Source organism: Aotus nancymaae, unplaced genomic scaffold (assembly GCF_030222135.1).
Source record: "Aotus nancymaae isolate 86718 unplaced genomic scaffold, 86718_ANA_hifiasm-v0.15.2.pri h1tg000009l, whole genome shotgun sequence".
In the NCBI taxonomy this organism is placed as follows: Eukaryota; Metazoa; Chordata; class Mammalia; order Primates; family Aotidae; genus Aotus; species Aotus nancymaae.
Genome location: NW_026988420.1, coordinates 7,522,581 through 7,548,655, shown reverse-complemented (window position 1 = coordinate 7,548,655; position 26,075 = coordinate 7,522,581). Strand labels below are relative to the sequence as shown.

The 26,075-nt window shown below is 43.3% G+C and overlaps 1 protein-coding gene across 1 annotated transcript in view; it reads left to right on the top strand.

The window, feature by feature from the left end:
* CRYL1 (crystallin lambda 1) overlaps window positions 1-26,075 on the top strand; it is a 129,833-nt gene that overhangs the window by 31,291 nt on the left and 72,467 nt on the right. Inside the window, exon 3 of the mRNA XM_012442123.2 lies at window positions 12,884-13,010. Coding sequence (XP_012297546.1) covers window positions 12,884-13,010 — 127 coding nt within the window. The remainder of the gene's footprint in view (window positions 1-12,883; window positions 13,011-26,075) is intronic.

The window sequence follows — 26,075 nt, the reverse complement described above, 5'->3', positions numbered from 1 at the left end:
TCACGGTTGGGCTATAAAGGTGTAGGTGCTGTCACTCAAAAATGGTGTGACTCCTGCCTTCACTGACCATTGTCTCCCTGTGAGGTTTCCAACAATGACGAACAGGAAACCAAAGTACCCCATTTATTAACTGGGCCAGTGCTTGATACTCCAGTGTAAACTTTGGTGAAATTCATTGCCTTGATGCTTAAGCATGCCCTCTCCTCCCCTGTCTCCCCGCTACCCAGATCCCAATGTTACCACTGGCCTGGAGGGAGAAGACCTTCTGAATGAGGAGTGGAAGGGGGAGGGGGAAGGGCAAGGACCCTGACGGGCCACCATGGGGTGGATGCAGGCAGGCAGACCCACAGCCCTCCCGTGTGACAGACAGAGGCAGTTTTCTTTCTTCCTATGGTGCATTTAAGTTCACATGCCTCACTGTGAGGTTTGCATCCCCAAGTCTAAGGGGGTGGGGCGGCTAATGGGTGTGAATAATGGGGTGGAGTGGAGACCTGGGGAAGCTGGAGATAGTCTTTGGAGACAGGCAGGCCAGATTTTTAAAACACTGTGCTGTCAAACAGAAGTCTGGAGCTACTCTTCTTAATGAAAAGTCGGGTGTTCTGCCCTCTCCCCAACTTCAGGAACACTTACCACAATTGTTAGGGTCCACACACTATCACCGTGCCACATGGGCTGAGGTTGGGCTGTCTTCCGACTCTTTTGCTTTGCAGTAACTTAATTGAAGATTTTTGTGCAGCCTCAATTTAACCTGCCCATATGGAATTAAGAATCCCTCGGGCTGGAGTCAGGGGTGGAGTCTGGCTCAGCTCTCTGCGTCTGCATAATCAGGGCCTGGAAACAACAGCAATGTCAGTGTCAAAGTAGACAGCATGACACAGCCATCCGGTAGGGAACAATCCCTGGCCTGTTTATTTCCTCACTGCTCTCTGCTCTTTGCCTCCGCTGTTCCAGGATTTCTGTTGGCCGGAGATGAGGTAGACTCACCTCCTTAAACTAGTCTTACCTGATCTTCCCCGTCTGCCTGCTTCTTCCCTATCTTTAACTCCTCGGGTTCTCAGATCTTCAGAAATAGGTGGGAGCCAAAGACCCTGCCAGAAATCTCCTTGGGAGTTCATGGTAGGCTGGCACAGAGATTTCTGAAAGAAATGTTAGCCGTGTCCTTTATTCCTCAGGAGGCTGCATTATACCTGGAGTCATACTGTAGATAGAAAGCAGGTAGCACAGTATGAAAAGAAGTGAGAAGTGCAGAGGGACTCAGTGTGGCTCAGGGGCTGACTGTGAGCTTTGCAGTCGCATCTGTCTCAATCTTCATAGCCGGGTAACTCACCGAGTCTCAGTTTCCTCATCTGTGATATGGACACATAATAATACCTTCCTCATAAGGTGGTTTTGTTACCAAAACACCAGGGGTTCGGTCTAGGTCCTGCTGCTCACCGCAGTGAAACCCAATGACTGAGATGAGGAGTACTACCAAGGAAGGCTTAATCGGGTGCTTCAGCCAAGGAGATGGGAGCTCAGTCTCAAGTCCATCTCCCTGACCACCTAAAATTAGGGGTTTATATAGCAGGGAAGAAATGTAGCAATGTGTAGGAACACAGGACCTAGGGAGGAGCAAGGAAGCAATCATGGTGAATGAGGGGCCTGGAGTCTCATTGTCTGGATGTGATGATCTAGTGAGTTTTAGTTCTTCTATACTTTTTTTTTTGAGAGGCCTTAACCTCATTTCCTGAGGAAGGAACTCAGATAAAACAAACATAAGTTCCAAGCTTTAAGACAAGAAGGATCAATTTCTGTTTACCAAAAAAGTTGGATCAGTTTCAGTCCCCTCTTTCTATTTATAGATTCCTCAACCATGGGGCATCTGGTCATCAATCTTTCTGGCTGCTTCCTGCTGAGCAGAGGCATTGTGGGTAGCTCCATACCATGGATGACCTCATGGCCATCCAGGAATCAAAGGTTAATCTAATACTAAAGTTTTTCTTTTGAAACATAATCTTTCTCTTCAGTCCCCCACTTTCACCAAAGACAAATCACAGCAGGACCAATCTACCTGCAAAATAAGCTTCAGTCTCTCATATACTTAGCCTGATTACCCACACAAAATGCAACAAGAATCACTGTTCACATTGGCTCTCCTACATTGGCTTTGCTGAACCTCTCACAAGACCATTTCAATTAAAGCCCTGGGAAAACAACCAGTTCCTTCAACTGTGTCCCATTACCAAAGAAAAGTGTTGTTTTAACTGTATGCAAACAAACAGATTGCCATGACACAAATAGTTTACAAATTCTGGATAAATTAGTCAGAGAGAGAAATATGCCTCAAATCCTGTTTACAAAAATATACTCTACTCAATATACTTAAATGATACTTAAAGGCTTACATGGCTCAAAAGAAAAAATTCTTCAGACTCTGAAAAACAAAATAAAAAGAATCAGCAATATTTCAAACAAAAAAAGCCATAAAAGTTATTTCAGTCTCCATTAGTTCAGTCCATGCAATCAACTCCTGCTCTGCTTTGTGTTGAGTTAGCCATCTTTGTAAACACATTAGTCTTTCTACTGGCACACTGAAGTTTTCTTTCATATCCAATAACACAATCTCCAAAGTTATCAGAAACTTGCGTTCAAGAGTCCTTTTCATAAACGCCCCCCAAAGAAGCAAGACCAGGACAATAGCTGATTAAAAGTAACTTTTTGAGAAGAATCAACACAAAACAACAATTGTGGATAACAAAAGTCTTAGGACAGCCATAGTTAAAGACACTGTTGACAAGGAAATTTGGTTATTTCTGTAGCATACAACAATTTAACATAAAAATCATAATATTACTGACAACATACTAAGACATATCAGAACTTTAAGAATCTCATATAATCCTGGAACACATTAACAACACGTCTATGTAAATATAACCCTAAGGGAGCTAAACAACACCTCAGATTTGAAATTCTTCCTGCATTTTTTGTTTGTTTGTTTTTGAGACAGGGTTTCGCCCTGTTGCCCAGACTGGGATGTAGTGGTGTGATCTTGGCTCACTACAATCTCTGCACCCTGGGTTCAAGCAATCCTCCCACCTCAGCCTCTGGAGTAGCTGAGACTGCAGGCATGAGCCATCACAGCCAGCTAATTTTTGTATTTTTGGGGTAGAGATGTGGTTTTGCTGTGTTGTGCAGGCTGATCTCTTTACTCCTGGGCGCAAGCAATCCACCCACCTTGTCTTCCCAAAGTGCTGCAATGCCTGGCTTGCATAATTCTAACATAACAAATAAGCCTGATGAGCCTAATATGTCTTTCTTGGACTTCAGCGAACTTAATATCCAAAAAAGTTAGTTTAAGATCAGATAATTTAGAACTTGAAATTTTGCTGTTGGGAAGTCTGTCAAATATCAAAGTTTCAAGACACTTGATATCACAAAATAGGATCACAAGTTACTATAAAACAATCATTCATTTGGCCAAAATTATAATACAAAAACATTTTCTCTTTGATAGAGAGGAGACTCAGTTTCCTAAACAATGAGACCTAATAAAGATAGCATGTGGCCAGCTAAATCTGTCTTTCTCCTTCCCTCTATTTTTTTTCTTCTGTGGTTTTACTGAAAAGGTAAACAAAAATCTCTTATCTCTTACATGAAAATTTTCTTAAAAAATGGTAAATGCAAACATTAATTTTGGAAATTCAATATGACTATAAGTAATCCTCATATTGTACTGTGTATATGTGGTGTGTGTAGTTGCATATATCATGGTGTGTGTAGTTGTGTGTATATGTGGTGTGTGTTGTATGTGGTGTGTAGTTGTGTGTGGTATGTGTAGTGTGTATATGTGATGTGTGCAGTTGCGTGTATCATGGTGTGTGTAGTATGTGGTGTGTAGTTGTGTGTGGTATGTGTAGTGTGTATATGTGGTGTGTGCAGTTGTGTGTATCATGGTGTGTGTGTAGTTGTGTGTATGTGTGGTGTGTGTTGTATGTGGTGTGTAGTTGTGTGTGGTATGTGTAGTGTGTATATGTGATGTGTGCAGTTGCATGTATCATGGTGTGTGTAGTTGTGTGTATATGTGGTGTGTGCAGTTGTGTGTATCATGGTGTGTGTAGTTGTGTGTATATGTGATGTGTGCAGTTGCGTGTATCATGGTGTGTGTGTAGTTGTGTGTATATGTGATGTGTGCAGTTGCGTGTATCATGGTGTGTGTGTAGTTGTGTGTATATGTGATGTGTGCAGTTGCGTGTATCATGGTGTGTGTAGTTGTGTGTATATGTGGTGTGTGTAGTATGTGGTGTGTAGTTGTGTGTGGTATGTGTAGTGTGTATATGTGGTGTGTGCAGTTGTGTGTATCATGGTGTGTGTAGTTGTGTGTATATGTGATGTGTGCAGTTGCGTGTATCATGGTGTGTGTAGTTGTGTGTATATGTGGTGTGTGTAGTATGTGGTGTGTAGTTGTGTGTGGTATGTGTAGTGTGTATACGTGGTGTGTGCAGTTGCGTGTATCATGGTGTGTGTGTAGTTGTGTGTATATGTGATGTGTGCAGTTGCATGTATCATGGTGTGTGTCGTTGTGTGTATATGTGGTGTGTGTAGTATGTGGTGTGTAGTTGTGTGTGGTATGTGTAGTGTGTATATGTGGTGTGTGCAGTTGTGTGTATCATGGTGTGTGTGTAGTTGTGTGTATATGTGGTGTGTGTAGTATGTGGTGTGTAGTTGTGTGTGGTATGTGTAATGTGTATATGTGGTGTGTGCAGTTGCATGTATCATGATGTGTGTAGTTGTGTGTATGTGTGGTGTGTTTTGTATGTGGTGTGTAGTTGTGTGTGGTATGTGTAGTGTGTATATGTGGTGTGTGCAGTTGTGTGTATCATCGTGTGTGTAGATGTGTGTATATGTGATGTGTGCAGTTGCGTGTATCACGGTGTGTGTGTAGTGTGTATATGTGATGTGTGCAGTTGCGTGTATCATGGTGTGTGTAGTTGTGTGTATATGTGGTGTGTGTAGTATGTGGTGTGTAGTTGTGTGGTATATGTAGTGTGTATATGTGGTGTGTGCAGTTGTGTGTATCATGGTGTGTGTGTAGTTGTGTGTATATGTGGTGTGTGTAGTATGTGGTGTGTAGTTGTGTGTGGTATGTGTAGTGTGTATATGTGGTGTGTGCAGTTGTGTGTATCATGGTGTGTGTGTATTGTGTGTATGTGTGGTGTGTTGTATGTGGTGTGTAGTTGTGTGTGGTATGTGTAGTGTGTATATGTGATGTGTGCAGTTGCGTGTATCATGGTGTGTGTGTAGTTGTGTGTATATGTGCTGTGTGTAGTATGTGGTGTGTAGTTGTGTGTGGTATGTGTAATATGTATATGTGATGTGTGCAGTTGTGTGTATCATGGTGTGTATGTAGTTGTGTGTATATGTGGTGTGTGTAGTATGTGGTGTGTAGTTGTGTGTGGTATGTGTAGTGTGTATATGTGGTGTGTGCAGTTGCATGTATCATGGTGTGTATGTAGTTGTGTGTATATGTGGTGTGTATAGTATGTGGTGTGTAGTTGTGTGTGGTATGTGTAGTGTGTATATGTGGTGTGTGCAGTCGTTTGTATCATGGTGTGTGTGTAGTTGTGTGTATATGTGGTGTGTGTAGTATGTGGTGTGTAGTTGTGTGCGGTATGTGTAGTGTGTATATGTGGTGTGTGCAGTCGTGTGTATCATGGTGTGTGTGTAGTTGTGTGTATATGTGTGTGTTGTATGTGGTGTGTAGTTGTGTGTGGTATGTGTAGTGTGTATATGTGGTGTGTGCAGTTGTGTGTATGTGGAAGATTTCCTATTTTCCAAAAAATTAGCATCTTTTGTCGATTTGGTCTCCCAATAATCTTTGACCTTGTGAGCCTACACTTTTTTTTTTTTTGAGATAGGGTCTTGCTCTGATGCCCAGGCTGGAGTGCAGTGGTGCGATCTCTGCTCACTGCCACCTGTACCTCCAGGGCTCAAGTGATCCTCCCACCTTAGGCTTTCGCTGTGTTGCCCAGCTGGTCTCAAACTCCTGAGCACAAGAGATCCGCCTGCCTCAGCCTCCCAAAGTGTTGGCATTACAAGTGTGAGCCACCACACCCGGCACAGGTCTGTGCTTTTAAAAAAATATTTATTTAGCCTGGTTTTATTCAGGTTTATGGAGGGAGCAGAGATAAATAGATGTGCTTTATGTTACTGTGTGTAATTCAAAGTCCAAGACCTAGATTATTGCATGAATTAAATGGACTATAATAGCCAAAACGATTTTCTAATTCATTCTGTAAAATCTATAAGCTTGTTACACCCTAAATCAACTTATTTCTAAATTCTAGTTCTCATGAAGTTTGGCCATCTTTTTCATTTTAACATGTATAATAGTTCAGTAGCATTAAGTACGTTCACATGGTTGTGCAATCAATCTGCAGAGCTTTTTCATCATGTAAACCTGAACTCTGTGCCCGTTAAACAACTTTCCTTTCACGTCTCCACCAGTCCTTCACATCTACCATTCTATTTTCTGTCTCTGTGAGTTTGACTACTCTGGGCACATTATTTAAGTGGAGTCATATGGCATCTGTCCTTTTGTGTCTGGCTCATTTCACTTAAGCCTAATGCTAAGTAAAAGGTTCATCCTAGGCCGGGCATGGTGGCTCACACCTGTAATCCCAGAACTTTGGGAGGCTGAGGCCGGCGGATCACCTGAGGTCAGGAGTTCAAGACTAGCCTGGCCAACATATGGTGAAACCCCTTCTCTACTAAAAAATACAAAAATCAGTTGGGCGTGGTGGCACATGCCTGTAGTCCCAGCTATTTGGGAAGCCAAGGCAGGAGAATCGCTTGAAGCCAAGAGGTGGAGGTTGCAGTGAGCCAAGATTGTGCCACTGCACTCCAGCCTGGGTGACAGAGCGAGACTCTGTCAAAAGAAAGAAAAAGAAAGAAAGAGGAAGGAAGGAAGGAAGGGAAAAGAACAAAGAAAAGAAAAGAGGGAGGGAGGGAGGAAGGAAGGAAAGAAGGAAGGAAGGAAGGAAGGTAGGTAGGTTGGTTCATCAACATTGTGGCACATGACAGGACTTCCTTCCCTTGTGGGCCGAGTAAGATTCCACTGTAGGTGCGAAGCCATGTTTTGTTACCCTCTCCATCTATGGGTGGACTTTGGGTTGCCTGCCTCTTTGTTCTGCGCTATGAGCATGACTGTGCAAATCTCTCTGAGATCCTCCCTCAGTTCTTTTGGATGTACCACAGTAGTGGGGTTCCTGGATCATATGGTGGTTCTATTTTTAACTTTTTGAGTTACCACCATACGTTTTCCACAGTAGCTGTGCCATTTCCACATTCCCATCGTCAGTGCACAGACGTTCTGATTTCTTCAGTCCTTTTAAAAAATAAATACATGCTCCTTTTGAGTACACTTCAAAAAAAGAAACATAAAAAAATTAAAACCACCCATACTCTATTCCTACCACGAGAACTGTTAACATTTCCTTTTCTCTAATTTTAAGCAAAAATTTAACATGGTTGGTTAGGAGCCAGTATTTTGAGTCCTAGTGTTAGCCTGACCTCTAGAGGTAGATCTGGCACATTGCAGCCTTCTACTAGTGCCTCTAATCTGACATTAAGTGTGGCAATGCGAAAGCCTGGTATGTGTGAGGCTTTTGAAAATCCCGGTTGATTGGCACATCTTTTCTAGGTGTTTATGTACGTCTTCTACAAAGCTTGAGGCAGAAGTTCTTCCAAAAGAATAAAAAATATTGGAATTAATCTAACTGGGACAAAACGTTGCCAAAAGGCTGGGTTTGATTTGTCATGTGGATTTGTTGAGCTCTGTCTGCAGTTGTCGGGAAGCTCCTCTGTAGCTTTCACTGGATGTCCCTCGGGACCATGCATCAGGGTCCTGAAGTTTGCAGTTGGCCGATAGGTTAATGCGTGACCACACAGGTCTCTCCTTCACACCCAGGTTCTCTGTCCTACCTGTATGTGCTGCCCAGGGAGGAAGGGCCCGGGACAGAACCCCCACTGCACGATCTGAGTCTGCTCTGCAAGAGGCCGGTGGTTGTGGCTTTTCCTGCCACTGCTTGCTGTCTCCCTGGGACCTTCTCATTCCAGGGTGGTCCCTGGAGGATCCAGGAATGAGAGTCTCCTGTCCTCCTGTTATCTGTCTCATCTCACTCAGTACTTTTGGGGAAAAAAAGGCTAAAAGTTTGCTCTGGATTAGTGGAAAGGTTTGAAGACACACAACTGACCTACTAAGCTTGGAGCAGGTGCTTTGAGCACATCAGGCGCTCAGACATAATTTCCTAAAGGACGCAAGGGTTGCGCACTATGCTCAGGCCTTGGCATCCAGAGACCCTGTGTGTTCAGTGGGAGGATGGTGGTGTGAGGCTGGGGTGGTGGCGCTAAGAGAATCATTTAGGTTTTGTTTACTTAAAAAGTGGTTAGTTCTGGAGGGTGGAGATACGAGGATGTTTATTATTCTTTCTACATTTAAAATATCTTAAATTATGAAAAGGAAATAGTCTTAGAAAAGCAATGGACTCTGTATTAAACGTCTCACTTATTTCTCTGTAACACCAAAAACTTATAATTCAGCTGAAGTGAGTTTTTGTTTGGTAGCTACAAATAGCTCTTCTGCCATAGAAATGCTTTTCCTCCGGTTGTATTTGTGGGCAGTGTGGTTGTCTTTTACCAGTGTTGACTCCTAGGCTTAGCCACTGCTGCAGGTCAAACTTATATCAATCATATAGTTCAAAACTGGATAATTCAAATGTGTTGTAATCTCCAAAATAGGCCCTTTCAGGCTATAAAGGACAGGGTACTCTGATTCATGCTCTCGATGAGGGCTGATTGTGACACCAGGTGAGGGAGGAAGGGATACAGGACGCCATCTCTGCAGCTGCATCTTTGTCCAGAAACAGACATTGTTCAGGGGACACCTGAGCCTCTGACAGTCAGACAGTGGCTCTGGCAGCTCATGGCAGTTATAGGGTGGCTGGGTCTTTTCTAAAGTCCTGCCTCTTTATGGCCTACAGTCATGGTGTCTCCACTACTGACTGTGTTTCTGCTGCTCCTTCCCGCCCTCAGCCAGTCTGCCCACTGTGGAAGTCTGCGTTTCTTTCTTTCTCTCTCTCTCTCTCTTTTTTTTTTGAGACAGAGTTTCACTCTGTCACCCATGATGGAGTGCAGTGGTACGACCTCGGCTCACTGAAACCTCCACCTCCCGGGTTCAAGTGATTCTCCTGCCTCAGCCTCCCAAGTAGCTGAGATTACAGGGGTGTGGCACCACACCTGGCTAATTTTTGTATTTTTAGTAGAGACAGGGTTTCACCATGTTGGCCAGGATGGTCTCAAACTCCTGAGCTCAGGTGATACGCCTGCCTTGGCCTCCCCACCTGCTGGGATTGCAGCTGTGAGCCACTGCGCCTGGCCTGGGGTCTGCTTTCCTAACCGCCCTGGGAATTTGTAACCATAGAGCAATCCTCAAAGTTTCGGAGCTCAAATTCACACTACCTGTGTCACCTGAAAAACCCCGAACCAAGAATTCAGACTGGTTCCTTGGTTGGTAGCACCCTCAAGTGCCTGCCAGGAGCAAATTGCTTACCATCTCCAGAACAACATACCTGCAACCACAGTTAGATGTCCAGATCTTTGACACAACTTTGGATGAGCCAGAACCTTACATGGCAAAATGGACATTGTAGATGTGACCGAATTGCGAATGGCAAGATGGGGAGATTATCCTGGAGTGCTGGCTTGGCCTGGTGTAATTGCATGGGTCCTTAGAGGGATAAAGGGAGGTAGGAGTCAAGGAAGGAGACACGATGACAGAAGCAGGTGGGGCAGGGGTGGCTGGCTATGGAGGGGGAAGGAGCCATGAGCCGCAGATGCAGGCGGCCTCTAGAGGCTGGGACAGGACAGGCACGCATTCTCCTCGAAGCCTCCAGAAGGAATGTGTTCCCTGCCGACACTTTGATGTTAGTCTACTTGGGATTTCTGACCTCCAGAACTGTAAGATAATTCATTTGTATTGTTTAGTCGACTGTTTGTGATAATTTGTTACAGTAGCAATAAGCTATTAATGCTACTGCTTTATTGAGATAAATTTATGTGTCATACAATTGACTCATTTGACGTGTCCAATTCAGTGGTTTTATAGTATGTTTACAGAGTTGTGTAACTAAACATTTTCAAAGATGGATCAAAACACACTATACAGTGAAAGACAAATGATCTTTAGATCACGTGGTGGCCTCTTCTCCTGGATGATACCGCGTAGGAGGCACCGTCTCTGTTCAGGGCGATGTGCTGAGTGCTGCTGACTCAGAATCACAGGACCCCGTAGGACCCATGAACATCTGCGTTTCCTTTTTACCTTAATAGACAAACCTTTTCTCATAACCCTTTTTGTTATATTTCCCTCCACGATGTTTCAAATATTTATTTGCTGCCACTTACCTTGAACCAGTTCTCTTTTGATTTTAGCTATCGACCTTCTAAATCTTAAATTTCTAAACTGTTGCTAAGGCACCTCATAGTACCCTATTCAACTAATAACTTCCAAATGAACTGGCCACAATTCATATTTCGTTTTGTATATTTTTCACTAACTAACTTATTTTTGTTTTTTGCTTGCTTGTTTTTTCAGACAGGATCTCGCTCTGTCTCCCAGGTTGGAGTGCAGTGGCTCAATCATGGCTCACTGCAACCTCCACCTCCTGGGCTCAAGTGATTCTCCCACCTCAGCCTCCCGAGCAGCTGGGACTACAGGTGTGCACCACCATGCCCAGCTACTTTTTATATTTTTTGTAGAGATGAGATTTCACCATGTTGACCAGGCTGCTCTCAAACTCCTGTCCTCCAGTGACCCACCTGCCTCGGCCTCCCAAAGTGTTGGAATTACAGGCATGAGCCACTGTGCCTTGCCTCACTAACTTTATAAGCCTCCAATTCAAGGAATTTGTTCTATATGAAACTGTGAAAATGCCTGCTCACCGGGGATGGTGGTCCATGATATTTGGGACTTAACACTGAGTTGTTTTGCGGGTGATGAGATCTGAGCAGGAATCTATGTTTGTCCTTATAATCCTCCATAATAAGATAGCTGTTTTCTGGCCCTATTTTAAGGTAGGTAGTTTTTTTTTAAGCTGATATATTACAAATCTTCCAAATTACTTACATGAGAAAAAAACTCAAACATTCTCTCCCTCCTTTTAAAAAAATTTAGGGCCAGGCACTGTGGCTCACACCTATAATCCCAGCACTTTGGGAGGCCAAGGCAGGAGGATCACTTGAGCCTAGGAGTTAAGACCAGCCTGGGCAACATGGCAAAACCCCGTCTCTACCAAAAAATACAAAAAATTATTCAGGCATGGTGGTGCAGGTGTGTAGTTCTTGCTACTTGGGAGGCTGAGGTGGGAGGATCACTTGATTCTGGGAGGTCAAGGGTGTGATGTGTCATGATTGCGCCACTGCACTCCAGCCTGGGTGACAGAGCAGGACCCTGTCTCAAAAAGAAAATAAAAAAAAGAACCCCCAAAGCAAAAATATATTAAGAATTTTGAGATGCTGACAGCAGAGCAGTAAACCCAGCACAGGCCCTTCTGAGCCTGGTGACACAGGTGACCTCACAGCTCACATGCCACGAAGCCGACTCTGTTGGAAGGTACCTTCTTTCAATCCTTCCACCCCAGGGGCCTGACCCAAGGAAAAGGTTTAAGAACCACTGTTTTCCAACTTTCCCCCCGACCCCTGCCATGGGGCTCATTTCATTTAAAAAAATAATAATTAAGATTTTAAATTGTGGTAAAGTGCATGTAATATAACTTATCTTAATGTTTTAGGTGTATTAAGTATATTTACATTGTTTTGCAATCCACACCGTCATTCATCTCCAGAACATTTTCATCTTCTCAAATTGAAACTCTGTACCTATTAAACCTTAACTCCCCATTCCTCAACCCGTAGCTCCTGGCAGCTACCACCATTCTAGTTCTGTCTCTATCAGTATTTTTTTGAGACAGAGTCTTGCTCTGTGGCCCAGGCTGGAGTGCAGTCACGTGACCTTGGCTCATTGCAACCTCCACTGCCCGGGTTCAAGTGATTCTCCTGCTTCAGTCTCCCAAGTAGCTGGGATTACAGGTGCCTACCACTATACCCAGCTATTTTTTGTATTTTTAGTAGAGATAGGGTTTCACCATTTTAACCAGGCTAGTCTCGAACTCCTGACCTCAAGTGATCCATCCACCTCAGCCTCCCAAAGTGCTGGTATTACAGGTGTGAGCCGCCACGCCTGGCCTGCCTCTGTTATTTTGACTGCTTCAGATACCTCTTGTGAGTGGAATCACACAGTAATTTTCCTTTTGTGACTGGCTTATTTCACTCAGCACAATGTCCTCAAGGTTCATCCATATCGTAGCATGTGCTAGAATTTCCTTCCTCTTTAATGCTAAATAATTTCCGTTGTGTGTATGTACCATACTTTGCTTATCTACTCATCTACTGATGGACACTTAGGTTGCTTCTCCCTCTTGGCTATTGCTAATAATGCTGTTGTGCACATGGGTGTATAAAAATCTCTTGGAGACCCTGCTTTCCATTATTTTGGAAATTGCTGGAGCATGCTGTAATTCTGTTTTGGGGAACTGCCATGTCTGTCTTCCATGGCGGTCGCACCATTTTACAGCCTCACTAAAAGTGCACAAAGGTTCCCGTTTCTCCACAGCCTTGCCAACAATTGCTAGTTTCTGTTTTTGGTAGTCACCACCCTAATGAGTGTGAGGTGGTATCTCATTGTGGTTCCGCTTTGCATTTCCCTGATGAATCCTGATGCTGAGCTTTATTTGTTTTTAAATGTGGTCTTGAATACTCACAGTGATACTTCTCCCTGCCTTTCCAGGAAGGAGATGAAGTCGCTGGAACAGGCAGGCTCTCTGAAAGGCTCCCTGAGTGTGGAAGAGCAGCTGTCACTCATCAGTGGTTGTCCCAGTATCCAAGAAGCAGTAGAGGGCGCCATGCACATTCAGGTGAGTGAAGGATGCTGGCGCCACACCTGTGGGGCCTAAGACGTTTTCGCGCAGCCTCTCCAGAGGAACGGGTAGGATACAGCAGTGGCAGGTGTGGGCATTTTGCATCTTCAAGGGCAGGATTTTGTTTTATGTGATAGGAAGTGTGGTCCTGAGAACACCCTCTATACTGGGTTCTCATCAAACTACTGTGACAATGTTCTGTTTTAGGAGGCCAGTGCCTTATCCGCAAGACCACTAGGGCTTCTGGTGACAATGTTGTATTTTAGAGGCATTAGTTGTTTTAGCAAAAATAGGTTTTCTGAACTGCTAATACTATTTTATTTTGTTTTATTATCTTATCAAATCAGATATTATTCTTGTTCTCATATGTAATTGAGCAAAAGCTTAAATCATCAAAAAGAAAAACTTTCACTTAGATGTAGCCTTTCCAACAACTTTACTTTAGAAAAGAGAAATCCTCATGGGTGCTGTTTGCACAGCAGGATGAGCCTGGAGAGGTGAGTGGTCCCTCCAGGTGGAGCTGGGAGCAGCCCTCGGGGCTTGGCCCTCTTTCCAGACACCCTCGCTTTTGGAGCGCCTGTGCCCATGCACAGGCCCTGCCCTGTTGAAGAATCCCGAGGCATACCCTTGTCTTTTCAAAGGCTGCACTTACTGCTATAAGGTTTCTGCAAATTTACCTAAAACGAAAAGAGTCATTATTCCCAGTATCTCTCCTTGATATTTTGTGTTCTGAGATTTGCACATTTCACGTTGTTACTCCATTGATATCATAGCTGAGAAGTTGGAAGCAAGCCGAAAAGGCTGTGTGTGTTCTCTGGTCAGTTGCTGCTCTAAGATTTGGGTCAAATACAGAAGATGGAGGTTTTAGGTCTCTATGACTCTAAAATTTCTTAAAATGGTTAAATTTCTCAATTTGCTAAAAATTCATTTAACAAATGTGTGTCACAACAGAACACAAGGAGAGGACTGTTTTTCAACTTCTTGTCTCTTTCTAATATACTATCCTCTATCTCTTGATATGGTGAAGTTTGTATGAAGTTGAAGGGTCTTTAAAGGGACCCAAGGGCTCCTAATGAGTTTCCAGGGCCACCTGTTTCAACCCTTACTCAGTTGCAGATGCTGTAAGAGGACTTGCTTCTGAAGAGCACAGATGCTCTCTAGGCCTGGTCTTGGCAGAGAAGCTTCTTTCACATGAATTTAGTTTGTTTGTTTTTTTTTTTTTTTGAGATAGAGTCTTGCTCTGTCACTCAGGCTGGAGTGCAGTGGTGCGATCTTGGCTCATTGCAACCTCCGCCGCCTGGGTTCAAGCAATTCTTGCGCCTCAGCCTCCCAAGTGGCTTGGATTACAGGCATGAGCCACTGCGCCCGGCCATGAGTTTAGTTTTTAAGGAAAGTATTTAGTTATATGATGTGATTGAAATATGAATAAGTGATCTATTTCTATAATTTCTACTTTCACATTTCCCAGAATGCTTTTGTTCAAACTCTGGGCTGATATCTCCAACTTCAACGTGTTTGTCAGTGTGATTACAATCACTTTTAGTCCCTCTAAACAGAGTTCCCACACCGTGTTACCTTTGCTGCTTGGAGATGTTTGCTATGCAGAGCTTTTTGAATCCATCAACAATGTTGGTACTGCAAATTTATCCCAAGCGTCAAAGACTAATTCTGAAACATTTAGGTGTTTTTCCCTCTTGTAATAATATACTTGTGATTCCATAGTATGGCAACTGGCTGTTTTTTATCTTTTTTTTTTCTTTTTGTGTCTGTTTCTTCATTCCTTCAACTTTTTTTTTCTTTTAAAGAATCTTTCTGGAGGTAATTTATAAATTTCCTAGGAGTAGCAATTGCCAAGTCAATCTCCAGGAATAATTCATCTATCCATGTTAAATATCTTTGTCTCGCCATCCGATTTTTTGATAGTTTATCATATGATTTCTATAAACATCTAAAACTACCCTAATTGAATTAGTTCTGGCGAATGTGTCTTCCTCAAATACTGTATTGTTTTTTAATAAAGTGGTGAACCCTCCGTAATATGAGAACATTGTGATAAGTCTTGGGTAGTAAGGCAAGTTTTTCTGTTAAAGAGTAATTTGGGTGGAATTCATGAATTTAGAAGGTATGTAAAGTGCTTACATGGCATTTAGCACATAGAAAATGGTAACTATTTTACATCATGGCCATTTATAACAATTTTGGTAATAAAGAATCACATGGGGCAATATATGGTGTTCTGTTCATGGCCGGCAGTACTGAAAACTGCTCTTTAACTATGGTCTATCTTTATTTTATAGACTAAATGAGTGTGTTTACATGGCATGACATGTTGAGCCACATCTATTATGCAGAACACAGAGCCAGGCAGGATGAGGAGAGGAAACTAGAGAAGGATGATTAAACTAGGAGGTTTAATTCCTTTGAGAGTTTATATTCTTCAGAAATTGTACCTCCAGTACCAGAGGGAGGAATGGGTAGGGATAGTTCTGCTTGGGAGGCTTCAGGAAGGTTTAATGCAGGCAGGATTCGAGCTTGTCTTGACCTTTGACAAGTGAATTTTGGGGGTGGGGGTGGGAGGATTGTGTCTCAGGAAGAGATAAACAAGAGAAGTCCCTTTGAGGATGTTTGTAAGGCCACATTACAGATCCATTGGAGAGGTAGGAAAGGCTGGCCTAAGGTGGAAACTAAGTCACCATGCTATGAATGCCAACCTGAAGAATTACTTAGGTGAACTGAGTAATTATATAGTGCTTAGAGGAATAAATGAAGAGAAGCACTATTTAAGTGTTTCTTTAAAGAAATAGAGATGAAGGCTGGGTGTGGTGGCTCTTGCCTGTAATCCCAGCACTCTGGGAGGCTGAGGTAGGTGGATTGCTGGAGCTTACGAGTTTGAGACTAGCCTGGCCAACATGGTAAAACCCCATCTCTATTGAAAATGTAAAAACTCATGGACACAGGGAGGGGAGCACTATACACTGGGGTCTGTTGGGGGGAAATAGGGGAGGGACAGCGGTGGGTGGGGAGTTGGGGAGAGATAGCATGGGGAGAAAAGCCACACATAGGTGAAGGGGAGGAAGGCAGCAAATCACACTGCCACGTATGCACCTATGCAACAATCTTGCATGTTCTTCACATGTACCCCAAAACCTAAAATGCAATAAAAAAAAAAAGAAAATGTAAAAATTTAGCCGGGTGTGGTGGCATGTGCTGGTAGTTCCAGCTACTTGGGAAGTTGAGGTGGGAGGATTGCCAGACTCTGGGAGTTGAAGGTTGCAGTGAGCTGAGATCTGGCCACTGCACTCCAGACTGGGCAACTGGAGTGAGACTCCATCTCAAAACAAAACAAAACAAAACAGATTATGAGACCTGAGGAAAAAATAATTATAAAACAGTAAAGAACTAGAGGGTTTGGATTTCAATCTGTGTCTTGATTAGAATCCTGCAAGAAATGTATTCAGTAGGAGAATGAAATGATTCAGAAGGAAGGATGAGTAAGAAAAAAAAATCAACAGTTCATTTTTGCCAGTTGACTGATTTTCTTGGGCATGTTTATGCATTTCTTCCTTTCTTTCTTCCTTCTTTCCTTCCTTCCTTCCTTCCTTCCTTCCTTCCTTCCTTCCTTCCTTCCTTCCTTTCTTTCTTTCTTCTTTCTTTCTTTCCTTCTTTCTTTCTTTTTGAGATGGAGTCTGGCTCTTTCATCCAGGCTGGAGTGCAATGGCGTGATCTTGGCTCACTGCACCCTCCACCTCCCAGATTTAAGACATTATCATACCTCAGCCTCTGGAGTAGCTGGGATTACAGGCATGTGCCACCACACCTGGCTAATTTTTTGTGTATATATTTTTTAATAGAGATGGGATTTTACCATGTTGGTGTAGCTGTTCTTTTACTCCTGACTTCAAATGATCCACCTGCCTCTGCCCCGCACAAAGTCCTGGGATTATAGGCTTGAGTCACTGTGCCCAGCCTACACATTTCTTTATATGATGTAGAGAAAATTTAATCCTCTGAATTTTAAAACTAGTGCATAGGCTGGGTGTGCTGGTGGCCCACGCCTGTAATCCCAGCATTTTGGGAGGCCAAGGTGGGCAGATTGCCTGAGCTCAGTAGTTCAAGACCAGCCTGGGCAACATGGCAAAACACAATCTCTACTAAAAATACAAAAAAAATTAGCCACATGTGGTGGTGCATGCCTGTAATTCCAGCTACTTGAGAGGTTGAGGCATGAGAATCACTTGAACCCAGGAGGTGGAGGTTGCAGTGAGCCAAGATCATGTCATTGCACTCCAGCCTGGGTGACAGAGTGAGACCTTGTCTCAAAAACAACAACAAAACCTAGTGCATATTAGTGTCTCAGGTTTACTAAACAAACAAGTAAATGATACCCCCAAAGTGAAACCTACCTAATGCTGCACCATATGTTTATTAAAGTACATTAGTGTTGCTAACAAAATGTCATGTTAAACATGTATCTTACAGAATTAAGCATCTCTATGTTGTAAAGAAAGTTTAGGACAATCTTGTTTAGGTTCATTATTCCAAAAATACTTAGGATTTTTGTGTCTTTATATTTTTCCACTTCTGTTTATTTTCTCTCTCTCTCTAACGCATTTAAGATTATACTATAAATAGAATTTTGTATCATGGTTTTTATTTAAAACTTAGAACATTTCCTGCTGTGTGATTTGCTCAGGGGTAGATCAGATAGAAGACATATGTGTGTGTGTGTGTGTGTGTGTGTGTGTGTGTGTGTGTGTGTGTGTATTTTATTTTTATTTTTTTTGAGACAGAGTCTCGCTCTGTCACCCAGGCTGAAGTGCAGTGGCACCATCTTGGCTCACTGCAACCTCCACCTCCCAATTAGTTAGGATTACAGGCATGTGTACCACCACGCCTGGCTGATTTTTGTATTTTTAGTAGAGATGGGGTTTCACCATGTTGGCCAGACTGGTCTCGAACTCCTGGCCTCAAGTGAGACATATGATTTTTAGACTTAAAAAATTGTGATATCCACCATTTGATGGCAAACCTGAAAGAAGCTTCCCTCTAAGAATGGCATTAAAGCTGAGTTTTCCAAAGTCCGTGGCCTTTCCCAGGCCACAACCACTAACCTGCCCATGGTGCCGCCGCATCTAGGGGTCCACAGACTTCTTGCTAGCGGAAACCTCTTAGCAGCTCTCACAGCTCCTTTTCCTGATTTATACAAAAAAGGTTCTCAGTGTAGAAAAATCAATCTGGGCTACTCATACAGTTTTCTTTTTTAAAAAATATTAATTGCTGTATCTGAATCGTACATATTTGGGACGCATGTGAGATTGATTCATGTGTTCAGTGTGTCATGGTCAAATCCCAGTGTATTAGGATACCCAGAACCTCACATGTTTATCTTTTATTTTGCTGGGAACATTATAAATCTTCTAACTATTTTGAAATATATAATAAATTATTAACTCTAATTTTTGTACTGTACTATTGAATGCTAGAACTTATTCCTTCTAGCTAACTGTATTTCGTACTCACTTAACCAGCTTCTCTTCATCCCTCCTTCCCATTCCTGGTAACTGCCGGCCACGGGGGTCCACCATTCTACTCTCTACCTCTGTGAGACCTGCTGCGTTGGCTCCCATACATAAGTGAGAACACGGGATCTTTGTCTTTCTGTGCCTGGCTTATTTCACTTAATACAATGATCTCCAATGAGGTCTCTGTTGCTTCAGTTTTCTTATAAAATATGTTGCCGTGATTTTCTTATAAAAACAAAATTATTATTACTTCAGGGAATTGTTCAAAAGCAGGAGGCAGAGCTTGAGGATACGCATGCACATGCACACACAGACACACACACAGACACACACACACACACACAGACGCTGCCTGCCACAAATGCTTCTACTAAAAACAATCCCACTGTCGGATCCGCCCAGCCTGATGGGGGGAAGCCCAGCAATGTGAGTGCAGTTTTCCCCAGTGGATTGTCTTCTACCCAAACCTAGAGGGCGGGAGCCTGGGTCAGGACGTTTCCTAATAACTCTGCTGAAATGTGGGAGCATGCAAGAAAGAAACCTGAATTTCTAGAACTTAGTGCAATTTTGAAATCAAATCTTGCCTGGCAAGAAAATCTACTGTGCTGGAAAAATAAGGTTATTCTGAAAAGCTGGTCTCAAGCCTTGACTTTTAAAGCACATTAAGGCTCATTAGCCACTATATAGAGGCCTTATCTAATCTCTGATCTCCGGAATTTAAAACTGGAGATCACAGTAGCTGGTGGGAGCCGTGGGAATGTTTAAGGAGTTATGAAGTTTAAATGGAGTTTCCTTACACAAACTCAGAACAATAGCTGAAATTGAGAAGTAAAATTGATATTGTCTATGTAGATGATCAGAATTTGCATTTCAACTATACCTTTAAAATGGAGAGAATGCTAGTCATTTTGAAAAGGACTTTCAGACCCTTCAGTAATTACAGGAGGTAGTGTTCTTCTGGAAATTTATTTGTTTTCTTTGAGGATAGAAGCTTGTTAGACTTTGAGTCTCAGTTGACTAAGACTCAGAATATTCTTCCTTTTGGTAGGGATGGCCAGGGAGTGGGAGGTTCAGGCAGCACTGGGCACATGGGATAGCCAGCCCTAAGAATATCTGGGAATGTGCAGGGAAACTGGAGTTACACTTTTCCTGTTGTACGTGTTTTTTCTTTTTCTTTTTGGGATGAAGTCTCACTCTGTCACCCAGGTTGGAGTGTAGTGGCATGATCTCGGTTCACTGCAACCTCCATCTCCTGGGTTAAAGCAGTTCTCCTACCTCAGCCTCCTGAGTAGCTGGAATTATAGGTGTGCACCACCACACCAGGCTAAGTTTTCTATTTTTAGTAGAGATGGGGTTTCATCGTGTTGGTCAGGCTGGTCTTGAACTCCAGACCTCAGGTGATCCACCCACTTCAGCCTCCCAAAGTGCTGAGATTACAGGAGTGAGCCACTGCGTCTGGCCATACATGTTTTTTTTTTCTTTAAAAATTGTAAAATCAGGTTTACTAAGGTATAATTTACCTACAAGAAAATTCACTTGTTTCAGCGTTCAGTGCTGTGTGTCTGACAGATGCATGTGGTCACGTATGAAACCAGCTTCACAGTCGGGCTCCAGAGCACAGAGCTCTTCTTTCCCTTTGTAGCTCACCGCCTCCCACCCTTCCCCATGCCTTGCCCACCACTGATCTGGTTTTTGTCCCTAGAGTTTTGTCTTCTTCAGAATGTGATGTAATATGGAATCACACATGATGCAACCTTTTGAGTTTGGTTTCTTTCACAGAGTAAAATGAATTTGATGTTGTCTGTGTGGTTGTGTTTATTGGTAATTTGTTGCTGAGTGCTATGACATTGCTAAGGTGCATGGGACTCCGGGTGGACTGGGGCAAGCCCACCTCACGCACTCACGAGATCATCTGGAAGCACGAGGCTTCAGTTTTCGCTTGCAAAGTGTGAAAACATTCTGTCCTAATGTTCTACTAGCTTCTTACCACAACCCTTACTTTTCAGATGGCTTGCTCGCCTTATTGAAATAGCGTGCTTACAGAACGGGGCGTGAGGTCTTATTTCTGTGACACTGTATTTTTATTTGCTTGGCTTTTTTTGGTAGTACATGTAGTTTCAAAGGTATAATATGAGCAAGGAATGAAAAATGTTATACAGGCTAGATGTGGTGGCTCAAGCCTGTAATCCCAGCACTTTGAGAGGCTGACGTGGGTGGATCACCAGAGGTCAGGAGTTCAAGACCACCTTGACCAATATGATGAAACCCCACCTCTACTAAAAATACAAAAAAAGAAAAAATTAGCCAGGTGGGGTGGCATGTGCCTTTTGTCCCAGCTACTTGGGAGGCTGAGGCAGGAGAATTGCTTGAACCCAGGAAGCAGAGGTTGAGCCGATATCTCACCACTGCACTCCAGCCTGGGTGAAAGAGTGAGGCTCCATATCAAAAAAAAAAATGTTATACATTCAAGAGACAGGCAAGTTTTTCTCTTAATCTCTAGTTATGTATTTAGCTTCTTCTATGACCAAATAGGACTTGAGAAAATGCTAAGTCAAAACATGATAAGGACACTAAAATAAAGTCATAGAAGGGGAGGGCATCCTCATGGCATTCGGTCTGTCTGCAGGTGAGGACTAAACGCGGCCAGTCTCGTGGGCCCCCACAGCATCCAGGAAAGGCAGTGTTGGCATGGTTTGCGCTGGCAGGCCCTGCAGTGATGGGCGAGGCCGTGACCTGCCTGTGTCTCGGATGTTGTGGGACCTGCAAGAGCATTGGGAAGAGACTCCACAGTGATTTGTTCTCTTCGGCCTCTACCTCGTGGGGTGGAGTATGAAGTTACATGTGCTGGAGCAGAATGTTAGAAGGCAACAGGAAGCCTGGCGCCAGGTCAGCATTAGCCTGAATTTCTACATTGGGCATTTTGGCTTTTTCCCCTTCACAGTCACCTGCCAATGGAAGGTGGTAATTTTTTTTTTTTTTTTTTTTTTGAGATGGAGTTTTGTTCTTGTCACCCAGGTTGGAGTACGACGGTGTGATCTTGGCTCGTTGCAACCTCTGCCTCCTGGGTTCAATCGATTATCCTGCCTCAGCCTCCTGAGTAGCTGGGATTACAGGCACCCACTGCTATGCCTGGATAATTTTTATATTTTTAGTGGAGACAGGGTTTCACCATGTTGGCCAAGCTGATCTCAAACCCCTGACCTCAGGTGATCTGTCTGCCTCGGTCTCCCAGAGTGCTGGGATTACAGACGTGAGCCATTGTACCTGGCCATACATTTTTTGAAGAAGTAAACGTTACTTCTTTGTAATGGCTCTAAGTCTGGAAGGCTGGGATCTAGCTGTGTTGCAGCATTGACTTAGGTGTTAGGGAGTGGAGGGGGAGGTCAGCTGGTGTGTTCTTGCAGCAGTACAGGAAGATGCAGTTCTTGGTGACAGCTTGGTCCATGACTTCTTGATGAACTGTGTGATGATGGGAGAGCACAGGGGCAGACCCGGCATCCCTGGCTCAACATTGCCATACTCGATGCTGTCCCCAGGGCGGGGCCCGTCACAGTTTTCTTTCCAGGGTTCTTTAGGACAGAAACCATCCCTTTTAAAAAATGTCAATTATAAATATTAACAAAGTTTGCAGGCTACTAGAGGAAGACATGCCTAATTCAATTCCTCTAATTCCTATCTGTTACATTTTAACATATTTACCTCCAGCCTTTTTCCCACATATAATATTTATAATTGTAATGATAGTGTGTCTTTATAGATACAGTATCATATTCTACTTATATTAATCAACATTTAACACTTTCTAGTGGCTGTGTAAGAGTCTGTCAAGTGGATGTAGCAAGTAAGTCGAATATCACATAGAAAACAATGATCTTATTGCTACTTCCAGTACTGTGTGATTGTAACTTAAACTTGGTTGATCATCCCTCTATCTCGTTCTTCCATGCTTTTTGTGACTTTCTTCAGGGCAAGTTCATTAATATGGAATTACTAGATGTAAGCCCCTTTCCAGCTCTTGATAACATTTTGCTGAATGGCATCATGAAAATTGCAGTGTAACTTCAGGAGTAACGTGTTGGTGCAGTTGGATTTTGAGCTTGCCAGTGTTGGGTCTATTGATTTTCAAAATGATTGTTAAAGTGTTACATTGTCCCAATTTGCAGCAACCAATGTGGCATCATCCCAAAGTCCACATTCGTACTTTAGTTCCTAAAGTAGTTTTAACCCAACTTTTCTCTAAACTTAGAACACAGAATCTCGAATCCCCATTTAAAAGGAAGACTAGGGCTGGGTGTGGTGGCTCATGCCTGTGATCCCAGAACATTGGGAGACCACAGCGGGTGGATTGCTTGAGCTCAGGAGTTTAAGACCAGCCTGAGCAACATGGTGAAACCCATCTCTACCAGAAATACAAAAAATTAGTTTAGCATGGTGGCACACGCTTGTGGTCCCAGCTGCTCAGGAGGCTGAGGTGGGAGGATCACTTGAATCAAGGAAGTGGAGGTTGCAGTGAGCTGAGATCCTGCCACTGTACTCCAGCCTGGGTGATAGAGTGAGACTCTGACTCAAAACAAACAAACAAACCCACATAAAAGAAAGACTGCACAGAGCTCTTTTGGAAGGATAATGCGGTGATGTTATAGTGCAAGCCAGAAAGTGGACTTCATGTTGGTGATCTGGTCAGTCCAGATGGAAACCAGACTGTCCCTTCTGCTTGTTGTAGGTTGTTAAATTAATGCCCAACGTCAAAATAAGCACATCTCTAATATCAATAATTTTACTTTATAAAATCTGTTAAATGGAATATATAGATAAAAGCTAAGAAAATACTTTCTGATCTTATCACTAGGCTAAAAACATAATAAGCCCATTTGAAAGGAGTCGTGGCATACACAGTTAATGCTTGGAAACTGGTAAACACTTTAGCAACTATAATATTTGCTTCTAGTCATTTTTTCTAGAGTGTTTTACTTTCTTTTCTTAGCAGTAGGAGATGATTGTTTAAGAAGACTGTTAGATACTGTGTACTATACAAAATACACCGTGGAGCCTGCCCATGTATATTTATATACATATATATAACTACATAATATCTATTATATAATAATATATAATACTATAATATATAGTGTAATATATTATACCCTAGTACATATGATAGTATATATAGTAATTATAGTATTATATATTATCATTATATAATATATACTATCTATATATACTACAGTATATATGTTAATATATAATAGGATATTGTATATTACCTATTACACCAAGATAATATATAATATAAAAATATTTTTAAAATTTATTTTTATATTTTTAATGTTTTAACATATTTAAAAAAATATTTTTATATACTTAAATTTGAATATTATTAAATGATAATATTTAATATTAACTACACCATGGACTCTGCCTGTATATACACCTACTGTGCGTCAATCCCTTACTATGGGCCAGGCCCTGTGCTGCCCACTTTATGCAAAATGACCCACTTCAGTCCTCAGGATGCCCACGTCAGGTGGGTGCTAGTATTTATTCCGTGTCATGCCTGCTCTCCACCCCCAATCATTGTTGCCTGCATACCTCATGAATATTTTTGATTGTTTTACCTACTGCTGTTTCTCCAGCACCTAAAACAGTGCCAGGTTTATATAAATACAATATAATAAATGTAATATATATATTAATTAATTACTTAAGCTTGTTTGGAGTCCAGGTCTTGCTCTGCTGCCCAGGTTGGAAGGTAGCTGTGTGATCATAGCTCACTGATGCCTTGAACTCCAGGGCACAAGTGATCCTCCCACCTCAGTCTCCCGAGTAGCTGGGACTACAGGCACGTGCCACCACGCCTAGGTAATTTTTTAGTAGAGACAAGGTCTCACTATGTTGTCCAAGCTGGCCTTGAACTCCTGGGCCCAAACAGTCCTCTAGCCTCGGCCTCCCAAAGTGCTGGGATTGCAGGCATGAGCCACCTCGCCCTGCTTAGCCTGCCTTTTTTAAAGAGGTATGAGGCATAAGCGGGAATCTGTCTGGGAGCTTTGTGTTAGCGGAAAGTAAGGGCCACCTGCGGAACTCAGTGCTGGCCCCGCTGCGTGTTTCTCCTCTGGCTCTGGCGCTCTGTGGCTCACCTAGCAGCATCGGCATGCTGGGAGCATATCTGCTGGCACGCCGCCTTGCTGTGCTTATTTTCATTTGAAAGTCAATATTCAAAGACTTGTTGCCCAGTAAATCTGTTTGAACCACTGGGGGAAATCAAAAGGTTCCTTTCAAGTTGGGGCCTTTCACCTCTTAGGAGTTAGGAGTCAGGTTGTGCTGTGTTAATCCCTGCTGCCCAGCAGAGACCTTACTATATTTCTTTTTTCTTTCTTTCTTTCTTTTTTTTTTTTTGAGATGGAGTCTTGCTCTGTCGCCCAGGCAGGAGTGCAGTGGCGTGATCTCGGCTCACTGCAGCATCTGCCTCCTGGTTTCCAGCGATTCTCCTGCCTCAGCCTCCTGGGTAGCTGGGATTATAGGCGCATGCCACCATGCCCAGCTAATTCCCTTCCTGCCTTTCAGAGACCCTGGTGGTCAGCAAGCATCGCGTTGCACATTTGTGTGGGGGAAGACATCTGGGACACTGGAGTAGCTGTTGCTGTTGTCCTGGCAGAGGAGGCAGCTACTGGGGTTTCCTCTGAGGGGTGATGAGTGAGTGAGATGGAGATGAGGACCTGCTGCTTGTGCAGGACCTGTCCTGGACTTGCAGTGTGCAAGGGGCAGGTGATGCAGGCCAGAATGAGGCTGTGGCCTTCGTGGAGCAAGCCCACTTTCCACGGACTGAGCACACTTGCACGGCCTTCCTTTAACCGGCTCTCTGCCTGCGATTTGTGGCTTTGTCACCGGGACTCATCCTGCAGCCTTTTGCATCTTGCTTTGCTTGTGTTTGAAGGCACTCGCTATCTTGCCACCCAAGCTGGAGGTGGTGGGTGGGAATCTTCCCCTGCATGGGTCCCTGGTTTCTTTGAGTATGGCCAGCGCCAGCTGCACGGCATCAGGTGATTCCTCTGTGTTCCCAGGACCTCCTGAGGCTGGCGTGGCTCTTCTTCAGTCTTGGCTGATGACTTGCAGCTAATGGTAACTACTGTGAGTCCATCCCTTACCATGGACCAGGTCCTGGCCACGCCCTTAACACTTAATGCAAAATGACTCACTTCAGTCCTCACCACGCCCCCGTAAGGTGAGTGCTAGTATTTATTTTGTGCCATTACCACTCCACCCCCAATTATTTTGCCTGCACCCCTCAGGAATATTTTTGATTGCTTTACCCGCTGCTGTTTCTCCAGCACCTAAAACAGTGCCTGGCACATGGCAGGAACTTAATAAACATTTGTTGATGACTGAATGGATTATCTGTTTACAAATGACAGGATGAGGATCTCACTCCAGAGCCCACAGGTAGAGTCAGCCTCTGGATCAGGTCTTGGACTCCAGCTGGAGCCTGCACACTGCTACCCCTGCCAGGGAGGGAGAGACAGGGGTGCACTAGGGTCTGGGAATT